At 29.1% G+C, this 27,890-nt stretch overlaps 1 protein-coding gene across 1 annotated transcript in view; it reads right to left on the reverse strand.

Annotated features, from left to right (window-relative positions):
• LOC105622931 (ecdysone receptor-like) overlaps nt 1-27,890 on the reverse strand; it is a 116,669-nt gene that overhangs the window by 41,360 nt on the left and 47,419 nt on the right. The window contains exons 2-3 of the mRNA XM_012204339.1: nt 20,580-21,037; nt 1,313-1,570 (exon numbers count right to left, since the gene is read on the reverse strand). Of these exons, the coding sequence (XP_012059729.1) occupies nt 1,313-1,570; nt 20,580-21,037 (716 nt within the window). The remainder of the gene's footprint in view (nt 1-1,312; nt 1,571-20,579; nt 21,038-27,890) is intronic.

A 27,890-nucleotide genomic window follows, 5' to 3' on the forward strand; every position in this document is an offset into this window, starting at 1 on the left:
GAGAGAGAGAGAGGAGGGGAAATATTCATATATTTGATTTGTGAAGAAGCATAATATCATAGGTTTCCACTTTAAACGTTTCTAGATGGAAAAAGTTTTGAATTTAGAGAGTCGTGCCCATCGAGACTTTTGTTGAGGACGTCGAAGACAACAACATACTTTAATTTCAGCCAATTTAATCGGGGGATATTTTCCATAAGATCTATGCGAGGTCCTTTATTTTGAGATCTGTATTTAGCTAAATTTTTAGACATTTCAGACAAATCGTTGTTTGAGTGTAATAATTAAAAAATTTTTAAAACATACATGAATAATTTTTGATTGTATGAAATTAGCGTTCCACTTTTAGAATCAACTTAATTCGAACATTATATTAAGTTTATGCTACAGTGCTAGAATATTAAAAACTGTAATATAAAAAATATGTTAAAATTAAAAAAAAAAAGATTTTAAGTCATTCCTCACTATGTTTTTTTCAATTTTTTACATTGTTAAATTGTGTGTAGGTTGTCTTAACATTGTGTTATTACTAAGATGCGTTCGAGCTCGATCTCGAGGCGCCCATGGAGAACCGTTGCATGCTAATCGACTGTCAGATGCTCGCTGAAATGAGATAACTACATTTTTCGAGCAGATTCGGAATCCGAATATTATATCTATCTCGGTCAACGCGCCTACTCAATGTAAATTTTCTATCTTTTTCTATATTGATTTAAGATCGCTTGAGACGCTTTTTCTTCAAAATAGATATAAATTATTATAAATAGATATAAAATATTAAATATATCTATAAAATAATCTTTAGTGGAAAAATGGGCCTCAATTAAAATTGATAGAAAAAGAATTCTTTTTATATCTGAAAATGAATTCAGAATTGATAACATATGAACTGAATTCTTTTTAAACTTTTTGTGCTATCTTAGTATCGGTTGTTTTCACATGTACAGTCCAATAAGAGATTTTTATTGTTTAATTCTAAAAGTGGAAGGTTAACTTCGTACAGACATGATTGTTTAAGTAACAAGTATTGAGGAATTATACAAAAAGCAATTATATATGCATAATGAATATGCAATATTACATTTTGTGTGAAAATGATATGGATGATCTTCAAATAATAAAAACAATGATCTGGAATAAAGTTTTTCACTATTTTATAATTATTTTTTCGAGTCGTAATAATTTTAGTTAATAATATATTTAAAACAATAAATACTTAAGTGTATTTTTCTTCTATATATTAATATAGTAAGAAGACAAATAATTCAGAATAAAAATTTATAGTATAAATGAAACATAAAATATAACATACAGTAATTCTTTTCAGATCCTCTTCGCTCGGTTGCTCGAATTCACATTGAAAAGACACGAGCCTATTTATCAGTTCTTCCTGTTCAGGACTAATAGGCTTAACACAGGTGTAAGGACTGATAGGAGTAAGAATGCCGCTACTTCCGGACATGGATAACGACTCGGCTTCCGCTGGTTCGATTTTGACGCCCATTTGATCACCCATTCCAGCGCTGCTTGGTGAACCATTCATTGTCGTACTGTTTGGTTTATCTTTTTCCTACAGAATATATTAAAACAGATTTATAAATAGCTTCATAATAGAAAAGTTCCATAAATCTAAGAAATTAAACGTGTAAATTAAACATGTCTCCATGCAAAATAATTTGTACAGCTTTCTAGAATTAAAATTCCAACAAATTATATCAATCTATATTTTTAAGAAACGGAATTGTTTACACTATGTACATTACAATGTACATTAGATATTTTTGTTTAAATAATCATAGCACAATAAATATAAAAATTATAATTCTTACAAATATTTATATAAGATAATTCAAAACGAGTGTAAAAAATTTAACAGATCGGGAGCATATTCTGAATATATTTAATACAATAACATGAATGCCAATGATACCGTAAATGTTGCACATAAAATTTCTCTAATATGCAATTACATATTTTTTTCTAGAGATATACATATATTTATCTCTTCTTTACATTAATTCATCTTATTCTGTGCGTACTAGTATAAAAATACAATTAAATTAAGTAAACAATGAATAAGCCTTTTGTTATTTTTTGTTTTCAAAATATGTCAGAAGTATAGAAAAAAATATATCTTGTAAACTATTGACTTTTAAAAATCTTATTTTATTATTTATATACAGATTAATTCGAAGCATCAAATTAATATACAAATCATATAAATCAATTTTAAAATATTAATGTTGCTATCTCCTAAAAAATACATTTACAAGAAATTCTATGTACTCTCTTTTACCACTGCTCCAAGCAATAAACCGCTGACTAAAATTATGTACATCAATTGCCTACTAATGCTCATTGTCAGTAATGTCCAATTTTTTATGCCCATTAATGCATAACCTCATATTGCTTATTATAATACACGCTTATTATACAATAACTCTTAAACAATGTCCAGTAATGCCTTAAATCTGTACAATGTAATTTACCTCTCTGCGATTTGCCCTTTGATACTTCCCTTGAATACTTTTAGTAATCTTTCTTGTTAAATATTTTCTACTATATTTATCAAAAATAAATTATTTTAGATAATAATTTCTAATTAACTTTATAAAAAATCCAAAAAAATCCCTTTAAATTAAAGTCATATATTTAAAAAAATGTTTTATTATTTAAAACACTTATTATATTTGAATAAATCTTCCATAAAATATATAAATAATGATTTTGAAACATGTTAAATTAATATGAAACACATATTTTGTACAATCAAATATTCATCATTATAGGGTAACTCTGATGTATATGCCATATCATGTATATGCCATATATATCAAAAACTTGATTTATGTGTATATTTAATCTATTTACTATGTTTATAAGGTTAGATTAGGTTATGTCAAAAACTTTATATCGTCTACTACTATGAAAAAAAACTTTATAAAATTGCATTTTTTCTAAATATCCTATATAGGAATGGAAATGTGCAGCTACTCATAAAATGTACGGCTCAAAAATTTACAAATAATGTTTCAAATAAGACATGAAATGACACAGTAGTTTATAACGTATAATGTATTTACAAAATTTTATTAAATAATAAGAATGATAAATATACACATAGAAGTAATAGACAGTAATTCAAATTTTTTTTTCTGTATTACAAATACGATATGAAGTACATTTTTCATGTAATCATTTAATGCATTGAATTCAAACTGCACACATTGTGTGCTTTAAGCAACAAATTTTTCCCATTAAAAAAAACTTTGGCCATATGTGCCAAACAGGTAAAATATACAAGACATCAAGCAAAGAATACAAGAGCACTTATATTTTGCTATATTTAATTCTTTATTATACACTTACGAATCACTAAATAACTATTAAGCCTTTTGTACTCCCTATAATAATAATTTTAGATTATTATAATGGCTGTACTATTTATTACATCGGTAAATCGATTCAATTTATAGTGGTTAATATTAACAGTAGAGACGCTGAATGACTCGATACTCGGTTTATAGACTAGCAATAATTCGTGGATTCGGATTCGATCCCATCCGCGTCTCACATAAGCAGAAAGTTTACTTAAGGTATTTCTCCAAGAAATTGAGTTTGTACAGATTTTTTTTGAAATTTGGATATTATGTTTAAAATAATTTTATCATATATAGTTAAAATTTCAAAAATCCTAGCGGTGTCAAAAGATATTCACTTTCAAAGCTTCAGCTTTTTATATGTAAACTTCTATATCATGCCTTGCTGAAGTAACATTTTAATATTTTGCGGTGAAAATCTTCTACCGATTTTTTTTTAAATAAATATGTAATGTAAAAATATTATAGGAACTTTATTTTAAAAAAATGGAAAGACTTCTTGCCGTTTCTGAATTAGAATAGTTTAAATTTGATAAAATTCTCCTTTTCGCACACCGAGAGGCGAGATAGGGATATACTATTACATTCTACTATTTCAATTGTTTTCAGTGCGGACTAATGCTCGTGTACACAGATACGACATTTATGCGTGTGTGTACGTACGTTGGCCTCAAAAGTTTCTCTCTTCAGAGAGCATGCACGGGAGGCATATTCATAGATTGTGATTAATTTTCTAGCGCGATTATAGCCGGAAAAATACCTTTAAAAAGAACTTATTGCTCTATCTGTATGATTAAAAATTAGAAGATTTAAAGCCGTTGTGAATTGCATAAAAAGTTTTAAGATTTTGGATAATTATTCAGATTAATGGACACTTGACTTTGACATATGTTATCAAAGCCATGACTCTGAGTGACCTTCAAAAATCTTCAAAAAGTTTTAGGTGGCAATCACTGTTTGTTCAAAAATTATTAACAAATAAAGTTTAAAAAATGTCTTATTTCTGTTATATATAGGGATATGACTTTCCAAGCAAAACGACTTCAATTCCATCTGTCTTAACTTGGAAGAATTACAGGGTACAAACTATCCGAAATTGCTTCACACGTTTCACAAATAATATTAGTCACTGTCGTCATTCCCATGAGGGAATTGATACGATATTGATGTCATGGAATTCCCGGAAACAAGATATCTATATATATTTCATATATAATATACGAGGAACGTTCAAATTTAAATTATAATTTAAATTGCACGTTCAAATAACACATTCTAGAGCATCACGTGATGCGTACTGCATCCGCGCAAGCCTCATTATTTGGGTGTAAAATTATTATTGGAAAACGATCATAATTAAAAAAAAAAAAAAAAAAAACAAATCTCAATGTTAGTGCCAACCATTCAGATGAAGTATTTGTCAAACTACTCCTGTTTTTGTAATTTTGATTCGATAATGCTCAATAATTTTTCCACCTGAATTGCACTCAGAAAATAATTGTGGAATCGAATGTCTTCCAAGATTAATTTTAAGAGCAAAGAAAAAACTTTGTTCGTTGCGATTTTTGAAAATGGGTGCTAGTTACCCAGAACTTTTTCTTTTTGTACACTTTTTTCTTTTTTAATAATAGTATACTAGCAATTACAACGACTATATATAGCTCCCGAATCACTGCTGCAATTGTATAGCTCCTATTATACGGATGTATTCTTTTACGTATTCGATATATTTATTTTCGTAAATGATAATCCATTTTTATTATGAATCAAAAGCTAGCAAAAATAAATGAGTGTCTTAGCTTAAAGCGAAGATACGCTTCATAAAAAGAAAACAAGAGAAGAGCAAATAGCTTCTGCTTTGATTGTGATCAAAGTGGGAATGATCAAAGTCAGCTTTCTTTCGCTGCGATTGCACCTTAATGTTTATTAAGATCAAGGTCGTTGGAGATTGTTTCTCTTATTTTCATTGTTATGTAAAAATGAATTTTCAATGTAAAAATGAAAATAAGAGGAACAATATTTGCAATAAACTTGATCTTAACAAATGTTATCTAGGAAATGATTTTTAATCATTGGTTGTACTACCTTAACATTAATGTTGGTGGTACTGTAACTTTCAAGCCTTATAATTCGTAAAATACTTAATGAAAAAATATTTTATTATAGTGTTTTAAAAAGCTTTCGAGGTAAGAATATGTAATAAAAAATGAGGGGCTTCATTAAAAAGTTCAAAGTGACCTTGCCCTGATTTTGACAACACTATCCGAGGTCAAACTAATCAGATTAGTAAATACATCATATTAAACGCTAAAAAATTTTGTTTGAAACTTTTTTTTTAAATGCTTCGTTTTCGAGATATTCAACTGTTTTCGGAAGTATGTAAATTGCAAACAAAAGAGATAAATAAAATTTTTTTACACAATCTGATCTCATTTTGCTATTTAATTGATACAATTTATCTTTTGATTCTGACTACATTGTACGATTTGCAGACAAAACCGAATGTCATTTTCGACCGATTTGATAATTTTCCCCCATACGATCAACAATCGTATCATATAACCATGCACTATAAAATGTTTTAACAGAAAATGAAAGTAATTACTTGTTACTATCAGTATGCCGATGAATACAAAAATTTGTAATTGAGCTCCAAATTGTATTTATTCAAAATTTTCACATGAAAAAAATGTAATCATATATTCATTCAAAATTTTGAATTTTCATAAAATATTTATTCACAAAAATTATGAATATTTAGCGAGTATTCATATTCATTCAAACAAAATATAAATTGAAAAAGAAAGCTCCAATAAGCAATTGTTACCTCTTAATTATAACTAATACTTTGATGATTTTAAGTAAAAGAAATGAATTTTACTTATTTTTATCATTGTAATATTCAGATTTTATAAAGGAAACTTAGAAATTTTGAAAAATATTTTAGAAAGATATATATTTTTTATTTATAAATCTATCTATTTGATAGAACGCCGTACATATATTTCGATATAATTCCAATTATATGACAGTAATGTTATAAATATTTTATAGGATCTTGAGCGCGACATTCATTATGGTCTATGGACCATAAATTCCGATTTATTTATTCTTAATAAAAATGTCTTTGTTTAATCTATAGATCCCATCTATAGACCCGTATAAGTCGCGGACTAAGTGCACGGTATAATCGTAGCCATTGTTTTTATAGATTTCTGTTTTCTCTTGTAGGCTTGCAAGCTATGTGCAGATAATACAGAATAAAAATGAATACGAAATGAAAATATTCGTAATCATATTAAAAAAATATTCATTCAAATGGAATGAAAAATATTTATTGTTTCTTAACGAATAAAAAAGAAATATTCGAATGAGTATTTTCATTCATTTTTTTATTCCTTTATTCGAATATTAGGTGTATTCATCGAACACACTAGTTAACATTACAGGTTACTTTTTTGGTATAGATATATTTTCGTTATTAGTATGCTCCTACAGCACGAAAATTACAGCAATATTTCAATAGTGCGTAATATTACAAAAAAATTGCAGCAATATTGCTGCAATATTGAAATTTCAATATTTTATTAGAAACATTGCACCAATATTGCAAAATATTTCAATTTTAATATCTTGTAGAAAATGTTGCAATATATTGTTGCAATATCACAATTCAATAAATAAATACGCTGTCTTGCCACGAGAGCGATACGTTTCTCGTAAGGAGACAACGTCCAGGAGTCCTATAAGAAGGATATGCAAATTAAGTCTTCTAAAGATTCTCAATCCTTTTTGAAGTGTGTTCGAATTTCCACCTGGATATTCTCCGAATATCTTATCACTCTTGTTTAACATTCAAATAACAAGGATGATATCTGAGTGGCACTCGAGTGGGTATCCGAATATAGTTTTGGATGTGCTTTCTGGAATATTTTTTTTATATTTTTTTATATTTTTTAATATTTTTTTATATTATTTTATATTTTCAAATATTTTTTTATCATAACTTTATTTATTTGTATTTTGGAATATGATACTAAAAAAACAGTATGTTAGCAATTAATAAAACTAGAATAATTATTAAAATATTGCATAATGTTATAGCAATGTGTATGCAATATTGAATCTCTGAATTTTGCAGCAATATTTTATTTTTGCGGACATAAGAATATTGTTACAATATTGCAACAATATTTTTATGAAATATTGCAATCTTTCAAAATAATATTACTGCAATGTTACTTTAGGGGTGTATATCGGTTACCGTAGAAGAGACATTCGAGAAGTTTCTCACGCAAGTCTGTCGCAACAAAAAAATTTGGTAGCAATAGTAATCAATATATGGATTCTCTAAATCGTGAAGATTGATTATTGGGAAATTGTAAAATCGTGCCTGATTGGACAAAGGGTTCATCCAACCGCGCTAGCGTCGCGCGATTCTCGCGGATAGTACGGCATGATGAAAGAGATAACAGAGTTAGAGTGGATACAAAGAGAGTGACGCCAATGCTGATTGTGCCTAATGCTGATTGACTCCGCCATTAAGTGTCCTTATTGTTAATTAGAAAGAAGACAATGTTAAAGAAAAACAAGGTTAAGACAAGAAATTATGTCATATAGATAGACGATGCAATCATATTACTGCATATTAACATAAGAATAGATTTTATGAGTATCAATCTTTAACGGAAGTAATGTCATGTACAATAAAATTTATTGTGATACAGAATATCACTTATTAACCGGATTTTAAAGGCCACTTTCAGCAACTCTGATTAACGCTAATCGATGATTCAATCATCACGAATACCAACGTGAGGAACTAAACATAGTTTGTGCTCAGAAGCGGAAGATGATTAAGAGACACGGTAGTGTAACTAGCGCGAGATTGCTCCATGTTTTTACACGAATGACGATCATGAATGCGAGCACTCGAGATTATCGGATTATTAAGAATACTCACAAGTTGATTCTGAGTAGTTCTCAATGGAGATTGTCCTATATGGACCATAATGTTACAATGAACGGTAAAAAAGTTACAGCCCTTCAATGTTTCGGAGTTATGAATTTGGTCCCCCCGAAATTTCAAATGGTGTTTTCACCGCTTTAATCGATGGAACTCTTTCTAATATTAATAGAGAACTCTAGAACTTTTCGGGGGAGCTACCAGAACTTTGTTTATTTTTTTTAAATTTTGAAAATGAGAGGCCAGCTTCACAGACGTGAAAAAGACGGACAATGGATGCATGCCGTGTAGTTTTCTCTTTCTGACAAGAAAAGAGGAGAGAGGGGGAGGAAATAAGATGTGAATCTTGCTCTTTGTCTAATATCTGTTCTTTGTTCTTTTTTACCTGTTCTTCATGTCAAAATAGAGAATACGCTCGATCTATTCTTATTATATCTATGATCTCACCTGTCTTCTTCCATCATGGTTATTTATAGTCGATATATCGATAATATATAATCGCTGTCATTCATGGCATTACTTCATGAAAATATCGTTACCGTAATGGCCGTAGCACAGATTTTTGCATAATGCACGACGTAAAGTCTAATAATAATAGAAAAATCAACCAAAATTTCTCTTTTACGTGAAAAGGAACGTGGGATCTACAAGAAGTAGTGGTTGTAAAATCTTAAGTCATAGAAAATTAACCAATCACAGTCAAATATGAAAAGAATAATCGACTATGATTGATAAATTTTCTACGACTTAAGATCCTACGATTTCTATTGTAGACGTAGAAGGAAAGAAAGAATTTTGATTGATTGATTCACTTATGCAGTATGCGTTATACAAAGGCCTCAATTAAACATATAAATTCTGAAATATTCTAAGTTTCATACAAAAATGTAAACAATTTTTTTCAAAAGGTCCAAAATTATATAGAAAATTTGATCAAAAAATTGAAAAAATTTTTAATTAAATATATAATTTTTATCTTAGAATATTTCAGAATTACATATTCGATTAAAGAAAGTTGCTTCCTTTTTTCAGAACCCATTTTTAAATTATTTCGCTTACTTCATTCTGGAAAAATATTCAAGAGAAACAACTGTTTCAAAATTAATATCAAGTGTCTATTAATAAGTGATATAGCAAACTGAAACGCAGTTTAAATTATTTTTATTATTAAAGAATTATTAGATATATATACAATACAAGTAAAATTTGAATGTTAAAAAGTTCATACAAATATCTGTTATATTTTTATTTTAAAAATGAAATCTAAAAATTTTTTATTATTTTATTTAATTCAAATATATAATTTAAAAAAAATATATGAAATCTCTAAATTGAGTTAACTACAAATATAATTCAAATTTCTTCGAACATTATTATCATACTACTTCTTTTAAAAAATAAAATCAGAGTGCACATAACTACATTCTAAATTTTTTTCTTACAAACCTTTATTTCTTAAAAATAAAATTTAAGTGATACGTATCTTCTTATTCTTATTTAAAAGTCTTCATATTTCAACTCAAGTTATATATATTTTTCTATTCAAACTCAATAAATTACAAAGAATTAAAAAAGTAAAAGTATAACTGAAAAAATTTATTTCAAGTAAAAAATTTTTACAGTAAAAAACTTAGTGCTGTAATACGGTTAACAGTACAAAATGCGTGATATTACACCAAAATTAATTTTACAAAAAGATAATTTGTATGTGTTTTGCTTGTATGTATGTTTCTTGAAGAAAAAAATAACTTTTTATTCCAAACCTATTCCAAACTTATTTTCCAAGCTATTAAAGTAATAATAATATTTTCAAGAATGTATGAAATCTTTAAATTGCATCAATTATAAACAGAAAAGACTAATTACAAAAGATTAATTACAATGATAAAAATACAATATTAATAAATACAAAATTTTTACCGATGTGAATCTGGCGCTCAACTTTATCAAAAATAAAAATTAATATCGCAGGCCGTTTGTACTTCGTTTGTACTTGTTTGTACCGATCATTATTTCGTTTGTACCTCAAACAGTTAAACAAAAAGTGAAAAATAAAAAACCAGCGCACAACTTTAAGATTTTTTAATTTCATTTATGCCATTCGAAAGAGAATCGTTTGTACCTGTTTGTACCTCTCCTACTTTCGTTTGTATCTCAAAGAGTTCGGCGCGTTTCAGTTTTTGCGCGACCCCTATATAGCGAACCAATTTTCAAGATATCGAAATGGGACGAAATGGGACCAACGGCATTCGAAAGAGAACCATTTGTACCCGTTTGGCATAAATGAAATTAAAAAATCTTAAAGTTGCGCGCTGGACATTTTTTATTTTTCACTTTTTGTTTAACTGTTTGAGGTACAAACGAAATAATGATCGATACAAACGAAATACAAACGACCTGCGGTATTAATTTTTATTTTGATAAAGTTGAGTGCCAGCTTCACATCGGTAAAATTTTTTATATAAAAAATTTAGCATCGCTAGACCAAACCAAGTTTGTTAGTAACGCCAAGTTTTTTTATATAAAAAATTTTTTTATTTATTATGGACCACTTATTAAGTTTTATTCTTTAAAAGTAGTTATACAACATTAATGTTTCAATGAAATATATTTTCTGTTTATAATTGGAACCATTTAAAAATTTTACACATTTTTGAAAAAAATTATTATTACTTTAATAGTTTAGAAATAGGTTTGGAATAAAAAGTCATTTTTTTCTTCAAGGAGCATACAAGCACGTACTTGACACCTTTCTCTTATCTTATTGTAAAAAAAGATAATTTTGGTACATTAAATTGCTGTTGACACTTCTGCGAATTGTGATCGTTGATTAATTTAATCAGAAGATAATGAAAGAAATCTTAAAACTGAAAATTTAATCGGTGCGTGGTTTGTAAAGCTAGATATGTGTATATATATATATATATATATATATATATATAAATTCACTCTGAAATATTATTATATACATATGTACAAAGCTTTAGATCGAATCGGCAAATAATTTCGTTTCTTAGTTATATTTTATTAATCAAATGTCATTACTATTTATTATTTTTATTAATATTTAAACAAAAAAGTAATACAAAATTGTTTACATTGATCTTATTTCAATATGAAAAAAATAACGAAAAAATAACAAATCATTACTTTTTAAGTAATAATAACTGACCCTGAATAATAAGTTACTTTTTGAGAATCAGTAACGGTAACTAGTTACTTTTAAAGAATAACTTTCCATTCCTTGTGTATAGCTACAGAGCACAGAAAAAAAACAGATGCGACAAAACGATTCAGCAAATCGTATCGTATGAACAAATTCTATCTTATGGTCAACTGATTTGATGCATATTTCGTCTGGAATTAAGACGAAGTATGTAATCATTGCATGGTTTTTGGCTATCGTTTGCTGAAAATAGAATTTGAAAAAATTAAGATATTCCTAAGAAATTTTGCAGATGAATAAAAAAAATGCATTTAGACATAATTCTATGATAGCTTCGCCCTATTAGCCATTCAACCGAACCTGTGATTCTTCTCGTATTGAATAGGATTATTATTGCAATGACTAGTCGTCAGTAGAATATAACTAACCTGTCGATTACGACGATCTAAGGATAAACGGTTGGCCAAATCAATACTATAAAATTATAAAGTAATTTATATTATGCTAAATTACTTAATAAAACAAATTACGAGATAGCAACATTATATTTTTTAAAAGCTGGTTTACATAATTTTTTATGTAATGTAAGCCCTTTAGTTATTCTGCGTATAAATATTAACCCTTCAGTAATCGCATAACTTTTTTAATGATACACTGAAAAAAATTTCTGGTTAAAAATGAACGAATAAAAAATTTCTGGTTAAAAATGAACGAATCAGAAATTTCTGATTAAATTTATTAGAATTCTAGATGAAATAATCAGAATTCTTGGTTGATATAATATTTCTGATAAAATCTACTAGTATTTTTATTTTTACCAGAATAATTATATTAATCAGAGTTGTAGTTATCTCAACTAGAATTCTAATAGACTTAGAAAATTCTGATCCATTCCATTTTCCACTAGAATTAGCGAAAAGCTCCCTATTATAAGATAGATACCTAATATGAGATAGCGGCATTCCTGTTAAACTAATAAATGCTATTTATTGTGCCGTCATGAATTTATTGCTCTTCGATTGAAAACTATTCAGTGGAAAATTCATTAGTAGATCATTTCTGTTGTAAAAAAGGATTTTAGAATTTAGATGGCTTCAAAGTTTCATTGAGATGAGCCTTAACCTTATTTATTATTTAATAAATAAATATTTGGCAATAAATTCTTCATGTAGTGTTAGAGTAAAATTGTACTAATAGAAAAATACGGGATATGTTAAATTGCTTAATTACAGAAGTTAGATTTGATGATTGTAAAACCATAAGGAGTGAAAATCGTAATTTAGGTGATATCAGGATATTTCTAATATGAAATAATTTATGCTGCTATATTAAGAATCTTTATTTTAGACCACATATGTGAAAAACACAATCAATACCAGAAATTTAAAATGCTTATTACGATCGAAGCTGGATCGTCATTGCTTTAAATAATTCAATCTTGAATTACTAATATATATGTACTTGCATTATATATGTACTTGCATTTAATACCATATTGTAGTTTTTTCGAATTGCGCACCAAATTGTTTTTCCGGACTTATAAACACAATTAAAACTATTCTAGTAATAGCGAAAGTATATTGACAAACAATTTTAATAATTTGATGCTATCATCAAGCATTATATTATAAAGACGTTAATATGTTGAAACTATTAATAAATTTATTGTGAAAATATTATCTCGGCCGGGATTTGAATCCGGATATTCCATACGAATGTCCTAAGCCTTTAGATCATCAAGGCCTTATGCTGCTATGTTATAATGAAAATCGTTGCTAAAATATAAATGTTATTTTACAATAATAAAAAAAACAACCAGAATGAATATCGAGTGCCTGTTTCTGCGATGATTCCAACTTTTTGAAGACAAATCCCGGATACAATGCATCGCATGCTCATTTTGCGCGTACACAGCTATGTTTGTTCATATTTTAGAACATTAAATAAAGTTTTTAATTGCAATACCGATGTATTTTGCGTTTTATTCGATTTCTCGGGACATCTCATATTAGAAGCATAATTTTTTGACTTTGCGGTTTGCTCACTTTATATATATCTTTAATTAAAAAAAAATTGAATTTGAATTGAATTTTACATAACATTATCTTAAAGCTTATTAAATTCCCTTCAAAATGATTTATTATTCTTTAAATTCTGTCCATAGACTTCCAGCATTTACTAAAAATAAACTCTCAAAATAGGGGCCTTTTCTCTACTATTTAATCCAGTGCTCGCAACGATTTGCACATTTCGGGCCGATTCTGACGAGCGACTACCCCCTACTACTCGAGGTATACCAGAAATATAGAAATATTTTTTAATTCGTTTGCTCGATTCTACTGATAATAATGTATCGGAAATAAATTATTTAATAAAAAACATGTTTCAATAATAATTTGATGGAAGATGCGTTCCCAGTATATTTCTGATATAGAGACACTCCTAAATCAGAGCATCACGTGAGCACCCGGCCGCCGAGCCTCGAGCGGTAGTGGTCCCTCGTCGGAATTGACCTGAAATGTGCAAATTGTTGCGAGCATTGATTTAATCCAAACCATTTTTCTCAATGTAAGTTAATTTATTTTTTATGTAGATCCAATTTTTTATTTTTATTTATAAATAATTATAAATTAACTATAAGACACTTTACAAACAGAAAATAATAATTTTCGAAAGTTAAAAATCCACATTTAAAAAAATATTTCTTTAATATTTCTAATATTTTAATCAAATTCATAGCTTACAAGTTATGCAGTAAATGTAGACAATAAAAATAATATCGAATAAATTTTAATTATTACTGTACTTAAATTTAAAATATGAATACACAAAATATATTTAAATTAAAAATTATTTAAATAATGTAATTGTTTAAAGCTAGCAATAATTCCGAAAATTACGTAATATCACATTATATTTTTCTGTTTATATTATTTGTTTATTTGCATATATTTTTTCACAGTAATTCTTACAAAAATAAATGAAAATATCAAGAAACATCTTTATTAGAAAATAACAAAACAAGTATTATTAAAAAAAGTATTATTAAAAAAAAAAGAACTAAAATTTATTCATAATATCAAAATATTATTAGGTGTACAACTTTGCTTCCGCCGTTTTCCTATAGATGGCTTTAGCGGTAAGTGGTGGTCGAAATAAATAGATCATAGGCGTCATACAATAAACTTGGGCATCTCTCAACATAACCCCATAGAAACATTAATCGATTTGTGTCTGCATCATAAAGTTATTCTCGATTGAAAATGTCAGTTTACGAGCTAAATTCTCGTCATTTGCGGCAGGTTTTAATTTTTTGCTTCAATATGAAGAAATCTGCGGCTGAGGCTCATCGAATGCTCTCAAATACTTATGGTGAGGCCACTATTAGTGAAAGAACGTCGTGAATGGTTTTAATGCTTCAAGATCGGTGATTTTGACGTCCAAGATCATGCTCTGTATTTGGTGGGACCAGCTCGGCGTAGTGTATTATGAACTGTTAAAACCGACTGAAACAATCACAGGCGATCGATATCGAACGCAATTGATGCGTTTGAGCCGAGCATTGAAAGACAAACGGCCGCAATACAACGAGACACATGATAAAGTGATTTTGCAGCATGACAATGCTCGACCTCATGTTGCGAAAGTGATCAAGACATACTTGGAAACGTTGAAATGGGAAGTCCTACCCCACTCGCCGTATTCTTCAGACGTTGCTCCCTCTGATTCACTTGTTTCGATCAAGGCACACGGCCTGGCTGACCAGCACTTCCGGTCTTATGAAGAAATAAAAAATTGGATCGATTCGTGGATAGCCTCAAAAGATGACCAATTTTTTCGACGCGGGATTCGTACGCTACCCGAAAGATGGGAGAAAGTAGTGGCCAGCGATGGACAATACTTTGAATCATAAATGTATAACCAGTTTTTTACAATAAAGCCTCGAATTTCGGAAAAAAACGGCGGAAGCAAAGTTGTACACCTAATATTTCAAAACTAAATATGTTTAAATTTAAGCAAAATTAAAATATTATTACATTCGCAAGAAACATCTCTTTGATTTGAGCGGGCATTGAGAAGATAATCGTAGAGCATTCTCAGACGGAGGATGGATCGATCATGTTTTGCAGCTTGATTTGACAGAATCGAGTTTGATTCAGCTGTTAACGGATGCTTCTCTATTTCTTTATTGAATAAAAGTCTTGCGAATTCATTTGATAAAATGTTCTTTCTTTTCTGCGAGCGTAATCTGATATATCTCTGCGTGATCTGATATATCTGTATGATCGCGCGAATGTGTATGCGCATGTGTATGTAGTGAGAAAGAACGAGAGCGGCGCAACGGACATCTCATTTGAGAACGATGTAGCAAATGCGCCATTTTTGGAGGCTCATCCGGAATCGAATAAATGATGAAGCAATAATAATAACGTCTATTATGACAAAGAAAAAAGATGCTCTCTACGCTAGCGGCAGAGACTCTTCAAGCGGTGATTCGCGAGATTCAACAATCGCGTGAAGAACAATCGCAAAGAGAGACAGAGCTAATGACATTGTAATTATGAGTGGAAGAAGATAAAGTGTAATAATGCGCATAATGCTCAATGCGCATGTTCTTCCATGTTATGACCATGATGGAAGTATAAGGATATGCTCATTTCTCGGATTTTTGTCACGTTTTGCGCAATGATTGAAATCTGCCATCTTATTGTACATAACTATGTTCATACATAGCAACGCAATTCAATTTAAACGTTTAATTTAATTTAAAAAAAGTTAATCCTGAATTTAATATGTATGCTAATTTATAAAAGTAAAAAATAATGAAATATAAAGAAATTAATTAAATAATTCTTTTTGAACTTTATAGCTCGTGTCTGTTCTCATCATTTTCGTCCTACAATTCGAAGATCAATTCCCCATTAAAAATTATTCAAGATGGCGAAGTTGAGTCGTGCTCTATTATTGGCCAGCAAAAAATAATTGCGTACATCTTATTATTTCCACTAGCACATAGTGGATTAGCCAATCAAAATGCTAATCAAAATGTGGCGCGACATATTCAGCTTAATCAATGATACAAATTTAAGACATAAATTTTGACATTAAATTATTATTACAAAGCTTTGTAAATTAATAAAAATATAAAAGTGTAATATAATAAATAAAATAACAATAACAAACAATTATCTGCATTGATTAATATATATTACATATTTTTTACGTGAATATCTATGAATATATTTTTCTGATAGATATATAGGTCAGTACAAAAGTTCGTGCCCAATTTATTATTCAAATTTCAAACCGTTGATATTTTTATTAAAAATAAAATAAAATCTTACTCTACCTGAGAAAATTTAAGAATTTATTTTTTTAAATTGTGATGGTTTTGATAGAGTTATGAGCAATCAAAATCAAAATATTCATTTTATTTAATTTGCAACAACTCAGTAACAAAAAATCATAAGAACATTTTTAAATGATTTAGAGAAAAAGTTTCAAGCTTTTACGATAAAAAGTAAAAAATTTTTTATTTTTTCAGCTCGTAGTTTTCTATATGTAAAAATTACAAAACTCATATAAACTTCAAAAATATAGTAATATCATTCGAAGAGATTTCAAGCTTTAAAACTCTTTTTTTAAATTTAAATTTTGTATATTTTTAACAAAACTGCAGCTGTTTGAATAATAAATTGGGTACGAACTTTTGCACTAATCCAATAGTTATGTTTTACATGATTGATATTTTTCTTATTCGTATAATGTGTCACTAATTCTGAACAAAAGACTGTCCAGTTTGGGACCCGGCTGAACAGCATTGAGACCTAGCTAGGATTGTAGAGTATAAAAAAAGGAAAAAGTTCCATATGCACAACTTTGTAAAATAAGTGCTACAGCTATTCAAAGTTTTGCTATTATTACCATGTATTGTGTATCATGTAGGACTGGTTTTATTCGATTTCTCGAATCATCTAATATCTGGAATATATTCAATCTTGATGAAGACAACTAAAACCTTTTTTGGACCCTAAATAAATAGTTATAAATGATATATTAATCGATGAAGAGGAGAGAGAGACAACAAAATTAAAACAAAAGATTTTAATTGCTTAATTGAAATGTGATTATATATGAACTTATATATGAACCAATATATGAACTTTATCTCGCTTCAGTTCCTCATCGGAACTCTCTAAAAGTAAAAAAATATCATTAACTATTTTTGCTGGCACATTGATGTCTTCGTCAAAGTGTTGGGCAGATCCCAGATACTATATATATAACTGTCAATTGGATTAATGAACTGTACCAAATACATTTTAAATATTACTTCAATGTCTTTGATACAATCCGTTACCATCGTCATCGCGAAGAGATACCATAGACGCAGAGAAATTAAATAAGACCAGTGATACATGATTTTAATAGCGAACTTTGGATAGTTCTAGCACTCAGGAAACCTTTCCTGTAAAGTTGGGCTTATAGAATTTTTGATTCTCTTTTGATACCTTAAAATTTTAGACTTGTCTCAAAGTTATTCATCCGGGCTCAAATTCCCCTATAAAACTGGGCATAATTCCTTCTTTCTTTTCTCCATACATTATATATACGTATTATAATACATTACGACATGTGATGACAGAATGACAGGAGCCATGTTGCTTTTTGAGATAATTAGCAATTCTATTGATTGACTACTATGTACCCTTGAAATTGTTACATCGTGTCTTCTTCCATGATTGGAACAGCGAAACGAGAAGCTTGTACAGCTGCCAGGGAAACTACGGGAGCTCAGATCATAATAAAAATGTCCAAGTAAGTTTTTTTTTAGAAACGGAGTCACTTTTAATTCTAGAGATGGCGTGCGTAATGATGCGTTTAAATTTCGCGGAGAACTCGGCTATAAGTTAAAACCCGATTCCGACGCGACGGAGCGGCATCGTTACACAAATTCTTTTCATAATTCGAGGTGATCGCGCGAATCGCTGAAACAAAACAATGAAGATCATCGCTTCAGCTTAGAGATAAAAATGACCCAATTTGACAATTTACCCGGTAAATTACAGTAAATTACTCGGTAATGTTTTGAGATTGTGTAAAATGATAATTTAAAAAGATTAGTAATTTGATATATATTTGAAAAATAGTAATTTGATATGAGTATTTAGTTACAGAATATTAAGTTAAAGACACTTTGTTTAATTTAAATTTTCATTTTGATACTACATATTGATAATTAGACAACCGACAATGTTTAGGGATGTCAAATCAGAGAGTGCACTTGTACACAGTTCAATTGCACAAATACTCACATCAGTTTGTTTCAGTAATTTTTTATTGCTTAATCAATGAGATATTATTTTTAATTACCCAATTAGTGATGTGAACAACTGACATACACCCGTTTACGACATTGCGATCAACCATTAGTCGGTGACCTAGTAGCCACAAGTAGCCACACACATAAGTATAAATCTTTTATGTGTACATACAGGCACGTTTTGTTATGATTAAATTATATATTTAGATTTAGTCAATAGCTCTGTTATTTCATCAGCGATTCCTATTAAGAATGTTAGAAGAATATTGTTTTATACATAAGTAGAGAAAATACAGTCTATTTATAAACCTGTAAAGGCATTAAATATAGCCAAAATTACCTAGCTAAAATTATCTAGCCTATCATCAGGAAACGCTCACAACTATTTTCTCAATGCCTGCTCAAAGCAAAGAAATCTGTTGCAGGTAAAGCGGATTAAATTGAGTCGAAAATTCTCTATTATTTTGTAATTTTGTATTTTTTTTGTAATTAATAATCTTTTTTTTAGTTACAATGTGCAAAATATTTAAAATCGACACATAACTTTAAAGTATATTTAAGAATTTTTTAAAAAAGTTCTAAAAAATATTAAAAATATTAAAAATATTAAAAAAGTAAAAAATTCTGAAAAATATTTTAAAGTTGTCTTATGAATCGATTTTACCTGCTCTTTAGAAATTTATATTTCGTTACTATTGAGAACATTATTTCATAAAAATAATACCAATATACAATAAAATATGCTGAAACAATATGCTGAATTAAATCACAGAAAGTTACATAGATTGGAGTCAAAATGATGAAAAAAAATATAAAATTTGTTATTTATTGCCAAAATATTTTAGCTTTATCTGGGCTACTTCGTTATAGATACAAGAACTGGAGGAAGGAATACTAAAAGCGCTAGTGTCGCAAACAAAAATGGAGAAACGTATGTTGATGCAAGTAAGAATGGTTAGTTTGATCTCCACGTGACTAATAAAGGGTTAAGATAATAAGAAATCAACAATTTTAGAGAAACTTTTCTTCTTGCAAAAATATTTAAATAATTCTAAATAATTCTAATTAACTATTTCTTAGTTATTCAATGCATTTAAACGATTCAATTAATAAAAAAACGCCAAGATATACATTTTTTACATAATTTGATTTTTCATGACATTTTACAATAGAATAAAAATGTCACAAAAAATATCAACATTTTATAAGATATTTCATAGTTATTCCGATGTTTTTATACAAAAAATATGAAATAAAATATAAATCTCATAAAATATTCATTTTCTGATCATTTTAATCTTTATAAAATAATGATATAAATCATTAGAGAGAGAGAGAGAGAGAGAGAGAGTAAATTTAATTAATCAAGACATAAAGAAAACACAATTTATTTTTTTAAATGTATTTACTATTTTATTTAAATAGTATAGAAATATAAATATTATAAATAATAAAATAAATATTTAAAAATATACAAATACATTGCAAATTATAATTTTTTTTAATTGAATATGTACTTTCTTTATACTAAACGATTTATTGCATTATTTTATATAAAAGAATTAAGATAAGTTCAAAAAATAAATATTTTGTGGATAATACTTTTTATATATAAAGTATTTTATATTTTACAGTAAAATTCGTAGTATTAGATGTTTTGCATCAACTACTTGCTGAAGAAAAATATTTCAAATTTATAAAAATAATTCTCAGAAAAAATGTATAGAGTAATATGATATCTACCTTTTGCGCTTTTTTCTCTTTTCTTTTTACCGCACATTGATACTCTGGCACAACACATTCCGGCCTCATGCCAACCGTTAAACACTTCTTTAGTCTGCATTCCTGGCACTTGCGGCGCATATACATGTCGATCTCGCAGCCATTGCCGTATTTGCACTGATATACAGCGTTCCTAGTAATGCTTCGTCTGAAAAAACCTTTGCAGCCTTCGCATGTAAGGGCGTTATAATGATAACCAGACGCACGATCGCCACATACAAGGCACAATTCTTCTTGTTGTCGAGGTGTGGGACCTTTTCTTTTCTTTGCATCAGGTCCTTCACCACTTCCAACCCCGTTGCCTCCGCCACCGCTGCCACCACTGCTATTACCGCCACCTCCGCCACCGCCGCCGCCACTTCCTCCTGAATTATTTCCGTAGCCGTTTATTGAACCTGGTTGAGATAGTTCATCCCTTCCTGAAATTAAAATAGAAATTTATTTATTATAGTGACAAGGATTTAGTTGTATTTAAATGAATTGATTATATAATATGACTGATTACAATGATAGAATGGAATTATTGATAACACACGTGAGAATTTCATATATTAGTATTGAATATTGGCAAAGTACTGATCATGCACCAGAAAACGAGTTCCATATTTTCTGGCTCTGATCAGCATTAAAAAATATTATCGACTAATGGGTGAATCGTTATTGAATGTGCGATCTTCGGATCGATTAGCTAAAAATAAATTTTTGCAAAAAATCACTCTTTATAAAAAAAATATCTTCTTTGTTAAGAAAAAGAAGCGATTGTTTAACAAAAAATCGATTTAAAATCGTTCTTGTTATTTGGGAAGCTCGATCTTTTGAAGATTGGAACATCTCTAGTATTGAATAGTAGTTTAGACCGATATATTATCATTAAATATTTTCAGAATAATGTCCGTACAAAATTAAGATAATATGTCAGGTGTCAGTATTAAAATGGTATATCGCTGATAGATTACTAGACTAATCATATTCATATTGAAATTGGCAAAAGAAATATGTTCAGCATTTATACTAAACCAGTATACTGTCAGTAGATTTTCAATACCGTATCTATGCTGAAATTGTTAAAAACAGTGTACTGAGTGTTAGCATCAAAATAATATGGATACTGTCAATGTATATGTGATACAATTCGTAAAAAAATTTATTAAATCAATATATTGTCGGCAAATTTTTAGTTTCGCATCTACACTAAATCAAACACATTTTAACATATATTAATATAATATATATACATATATATATAATATATTAATATAACATATTAACATATCATATAACATATTAACATAACATATTAATATAACATATTAACATCGCCGATAGATGGATGTGGCGAAATTTTATTTCTCATAAATAAATAAAAACATACAGGATAGAACAAAAAGTATTATAAGATTTCTTACCCATATTATAAAACGACAAAACTATGTTTTGAACATAAATCTTTAAAATCTTTAAAATTAGGCTCCAAAATAAAAGTAAATAAAATGTTTAAAAGTAAATAAATAGTTCTCATGTTTAATAGTTCTACATCATACACAATATTATTATTTGTCATAGCATTAAGAATTAATATTATTGTACGATATATTTGATACAATATAGATACCTTCTATTTAGTGACATAAGTCAACACAAGTCTCTTCTATTTTTTTTTAGCATTCAATGGAATAATAAAGATATAGAATAATTATGCATAGTTATGACAACTATAAATTTTTATGTTGTGACTCTGTTACATTTTGTCTAGCTGTTAGTTAATTTTTTTTGTACAGCGAGAGAGAAGTGAGTGTTACATTTCTAGCATAGTAGCTAATTAGAAGAATACTATCCAGTGACTAGATAAGACACAACTTTTTTATCTCATGATTAGATCCGCACGAAGTTCAATTTCTCAAGCATTTGTTTAAATATTTTAATTCTTTTGTATGAAGAGCATGAAAGTTTACACTGGATCTTGTGAAAAAACAATCATTCCAAATTAATGTTTATAATATTCGTTATGACATTTATACATATAACCTTTATACGCACCTTTAAACGTTTCGATTCTCTATCGAGTCATTTTCAGTATGTTTACAATAAAATTTTAAATATTCTTTGGTATATTATCTCTAATAATTGTTTATTAAATTAAAACATTTTTTGGATCGCTCACATTTTGCTCGCATATATAATTGATCGTTTTTATCACTTTTTGAACGAGTTCGCTAAATGTTTCAATTAATTTAAGATAAAATTCTCTCTATTAGTTTCTCTATTTTTATCTGCGGTTCGAAAGTAATTTCATATGTTTGTAGTGATTGAAATAAGTTAAAATTAAGGCCCTAGTTGTGCATGAAAGTGCAAAAGTCAATATTAAATATTTACAAAATTAAATATTTTATTTTTGCAAATATATAAACATAAATGCAAATATGCTAGTGATATGTTCAAATATTGGTAACTTTTGAACAATGAAAATCTAAAATTTAATATCTAAAAATGGAAATTAAAGGAAGGTAAAAATATCGAATTTTAGTCTAAATGAGATCTTTTCTTATGCATGTTTTCTTGTATTTTTTGATATGTTGGATTATTTGCAAACGGTTTTAAATGAAAACATGTTGAAAATCCTATTAAAAGAAGCATAATTTCAAAATCTGATCTTTAATTGCAATTTTTAATATTTTCTCATTAATTTAGCTTGAAATTAATTTGCAAATTAATTTCAAACTGATGGGAAAATATTAGAAAAATTACAAACAAAGATTAAACTTTGACGAAATTGTGGTGATGGTTCAAAAGCTTCCATTTCATAGCAAAAAAAACCTCTAAATTTTTCAAAAAATCAAGTAATGCGGTAGCATCACGATTAGTGCATAAAAATACAAAACGAGCTGCTTAAACGTTTGACATGAGAATGTCATTACGTATATGTTTGTACCTTTGCCAAATTCGTGATACCAATAGCTTTATCTGGAGTTTTGACAACAAACTTCAACAAACTTTAGATTAAAATTATTCAGAAACTAAAACACAATCAAAAAAAATCTAAAAACACTTTTATTATAGTATAATGTCGGTATCTTTCGATCAATCGGAATAAATTGTGTGCAGCCGATACTAAGATTTGGAAGTCGAGTCCCGAAAAGAGACTATTTCAGATTTTTTTCCAATCGTACGTATGACACATATATATCAAATGTTTTTTATTCATTAAGCTGCCTTTCACAATGCCTCTTTCAAACAATATTACATTAAAATTAGCAATATAAATGAATTAATGCACATACATATGTAATAATTATCAATGTACATGAGATAAACAGAGACAGAGTGATGAGTAAGTGAGAGAGAGAGAGAGAGAGAGAGAGACGATGTGACAATGATAATGACGACAACTGCCGATTCCTGGCGACTCAAGAAAGATGCCTGGCGACTCCGAGTAACTTTGGACGACACTGGGCGACTCCAGGCGATTTTGGGTGACGCCGGGTGATCCCGGACAACGCCGGGATGATGCCGATCGACTCCGGACGATACCGAGCAATTTCGGGCGATTCCAATGTTTACTCCAATCAATAGAATATAACAGTCAGATTTTCCCATCATGTTTAAAACAGAAAAATTCGCAAGGTTTAGTAAATTGTAAAATTCGCAAGAATTTAAGGTGGTTCTAACTCGACTATATTAATCAAACTGACATCTTTAATAAAAAGATTATATCAAAAGATTATATCAAAAACAGTGTAGCACAAAATTTAAAACTTGATTTTTTAAACTCTATTACACTCTTTTTAAATGAATTCAATAAAATTAAAATAATAATAAAATTAAAATAATAATAGAAACACTAATTTCATCAGCGTAGAGAAGTTTTAGATATGGCAACGTTGCATGTTTACTCATAATCCGTGACTTGTTAGGTTAGAAAGTAAATATTTGTTGTAATATCCAGTAATAAGCCATGAACGAGCAATTGCGATATAAAGGACACTTATTATAACTTATACAGAACGCTAACGTTTGAAGAGTAACGTTGCCATGTCTACAAGCTCGAATATAAAGCGCCGAAAAACAGCCAAATTACATTTTTTTTATTCGATCATATTTCAATATCATACGGTCGAGAGCATTATCTTTGCGGCATACAATTAAGCAAATGGTAAATTAATTTTTCTCAAATTTTGAAATCGATCTGTATTGTACATTATTAGCTTTCGATGTATAAATGTGCAAACGCATCTCAGCCGCCATAAGCGCAATGTTAAACATCGAGTGAAAAGATAATTTTCTAACCGATTGTACTCAATAATTACATGATAAACTTCATAGACATTTATTAATACTTAACTATTAATTTTATATAAATTTTAAAGATATTTTATTTTTTCACCATATTTGGACAAACCACTTTAATATGTAAATGTGTTCTTTTGAAATCTATTTACATTATTATAAAATTTTCGATAGTTTATTGTGAATTATCTGTATCGTCAATGACGATACAGATATTTTGATTCTATTGAAATTCCATTTTATCTCTGTTCTTATTTTGTATTATTTATTTCAAATAATTAAATCATATTTTCGTTGTATTATGTACTCATTTCATTACCTTAATAGAGAATTTTTTTTATTGTCAAATTGAAACATTTAATTTGAGAATGTTAAGATCACAAAGCGATATATTTTAGAGCTTGTAAAAGAATTTTTTCTACAATCCTTAAAATCGTATTATCTAGTCAAATATAATTTTTGAAGGCCCTGTAAGAGATCCCGGACATTTCAACTGGATTTGTTCTGAATGAACAGACCTACAATTTGAGGAGGACGACTTATTTGAACGCGTGGAATCCTATTAAAATCAATTTTGAAAATCTCAAAATTTAATCATATTTTCGCATTAATTGAGCTGTATTTCTTAAGCGTGTATTGTAGAGCTAAATAAATTATTGCATTGTGTTCAGCGATTAAAAAAACATATAATATTTAAAACCTGGATAAGCCATTTTCGCATCAGATCAAATGTATAAAAAGAAAAGTCGAAAAATAATTTTTTTTCCTTGTCAGTCTAATATATATACTGTGATGTGAATTTTAGCGGATCGTCTGCGGAGAGAGAGGAGGAAGGGAATTTTGCGTCCTTCCGACTCAGAAGGACGTCTATTAAGTAGGCACAGCCACTTCAGCACAAGCAAACACGATCTATACCACATTTTTTTGCTAATTTTTTGCTCTATTTCTGATTTTTTGCTCATTGTTTAAATCGAAAAATTCAACTAAGAGTATGGCTATGCTGGCTTGCATACAAGAGTAAAGCACTTAAAGCAATTAATTGCTGCAATTTATTTTGTTCTTAAAATGTTTGTAGAATTAATTGCTCTAAGAATATTGCAAATCGGAATTTTTTGCTCAGCAAAAAATCAGAAATTGAGCAAAAAATTAGCAAAAAATAGTCTTCCAAGAATATGTACTTGATTTTTCATTTGTTACTTTTTTTCTTTGTGGCTGTGCTAATTTTAAGCTGGCACAATCATGAATTTTAGCGAATCGGTTGGAGTAAAAAAATCGGGAATAAAACAAAAAATTAGCAAAAAATTAGCAAAAAATAGCAAAAAAATATGGTATAGGTCGTATTTGATTGTGTTGAAGTGATTGTGCCTTAATAGATGTTTCAGAGGGCGAGCGCGCATGCGAGCGCACATACGAATGTGCGTTAATTATTCATTTAATTAATTTATTTGTTGCGAACTTATTCTTTTAATTAGTGTTACAATTAGATCTAATATCATCAGCGGACTATGCTCGGTGACTGAATTGTTGTTTTGTAATCTTGTCGTCTCACCCACTATCAGAAGAAAGAAGATCACTTATACAGAGAAGGTACGATAATAGATTGGGAGCCGCCTCTCCAGAGAGCCCGAACACACAGGTCGTGTAATTTCGTATATTTTTGTAATACACTGTCATTTTGAGTTTTGCTGTATCGCACGAAAATTATAGAAAAGAATTAGAAAAGAAGAAAAAAGTTCCAGGTACACCAAATGGCTGAGGAAGATATCAGTTAGAGATCAAGACGATAGCAAAGCTTCCCCGAACTTTCCAAATCAGCCCGAATAATCCGGGAACTGCAGGCGACGTAGGAGTGCCGCTCCAAGCTATATTGTGCGTCCTAATTAATTTGTGACCGTGAGAATTTATATTATATGATTCGCGAGGCCGCGTGACGGATAGGAGCCAATCGGCGCGTGATTAGAGGGGGATCGGAGGGCCTGCGTGAATTCACGGAAAACTCCCAGCTGGCACTCGTACTGTGGCCGAGCCACGAGATTATTAGAGGACGGATGATCTTCCCTATGATATCAATTGAGAGAATAAGCCTAAGGTTGTCGTGATAAAGATATCGGAGAACGAAGAGCGTTGGGTGAAACGAATGTTGCCATAATTGTGGAGCTGCCAATCGCGAGGTTTCTAGCGTCTATGGTGATAGATGCTTTTGCGCGTGAAAACTCGAGAAGTTTCGAGTGGCCGATCTGGGACCGATCTAATGGTTGTCATGTGAATCAGCAAAATTACGTGTCATCTGCTTGAATGCCCATTTTTTTTTTTTAGAAAAATATTAGCTGCCGATTAGCGCCTGCTCTTTTGCCACAGTCGAGTCATTTAAGATCATTTCTTTTGTATATTGGCCAGTTGAGATTTTTGTTGATTGCGACATCAGAATATTATAAAATTCGTGCTAGAGATCCGTTCCGATTCGCGTTGATTTTTTCTGATAATTTAATTTTTTTGTCAAATCCTTATGTACCGGCGATAGACTATATTGCGTGCTTAGTGTTGTACTTGCCTGTCTGTGTGAACTCTTTCGTAGAGCTGAGATTTGATGAGATCTAATACGATTGCTTAATCAGCATTAATACGCTTTATTATTGTTTCCGGATATCGAGCTTGGAAAATTAGATCTATCGAGTTTAATTTCTAGAAGTCAGTTGTAATTTTCAAATACACTTGTTATCTATTTTCCTGTTACTTTCTGTGTTATGTTTGCAAATCTATCTCTCTCGTTCTCGATAATTTTCCTGCCTATAACGACCTTCTCTTATTTATTTCTAAAGTTTTATTTTTAGCTTTTGTCTGAGGAATATTGTCCAAAAACAAAATAATACTTGAGTAAATATCACTTCTTCTAGTAAATACTTTTTACTGCGGGTTTCTTTACATTCAGAAACTGTAATAGTAATTAAATTAATAATACAAACTCGAAATTAAATGTCTATACTGATC

The sequence above is a fragment of the Atta cephalotes genome (assembly GCF_000143395.1).
Source record: "Atta cephalotes unplaced genomic scaffold scaffold00050, whole genome shotgun sequence".
Lineage (NCBI taxonomy): Eukaryota > Metazoa > Arthropoda > Insecta > Hymenoptera > Formicidae > Atta > Atta cephalotes.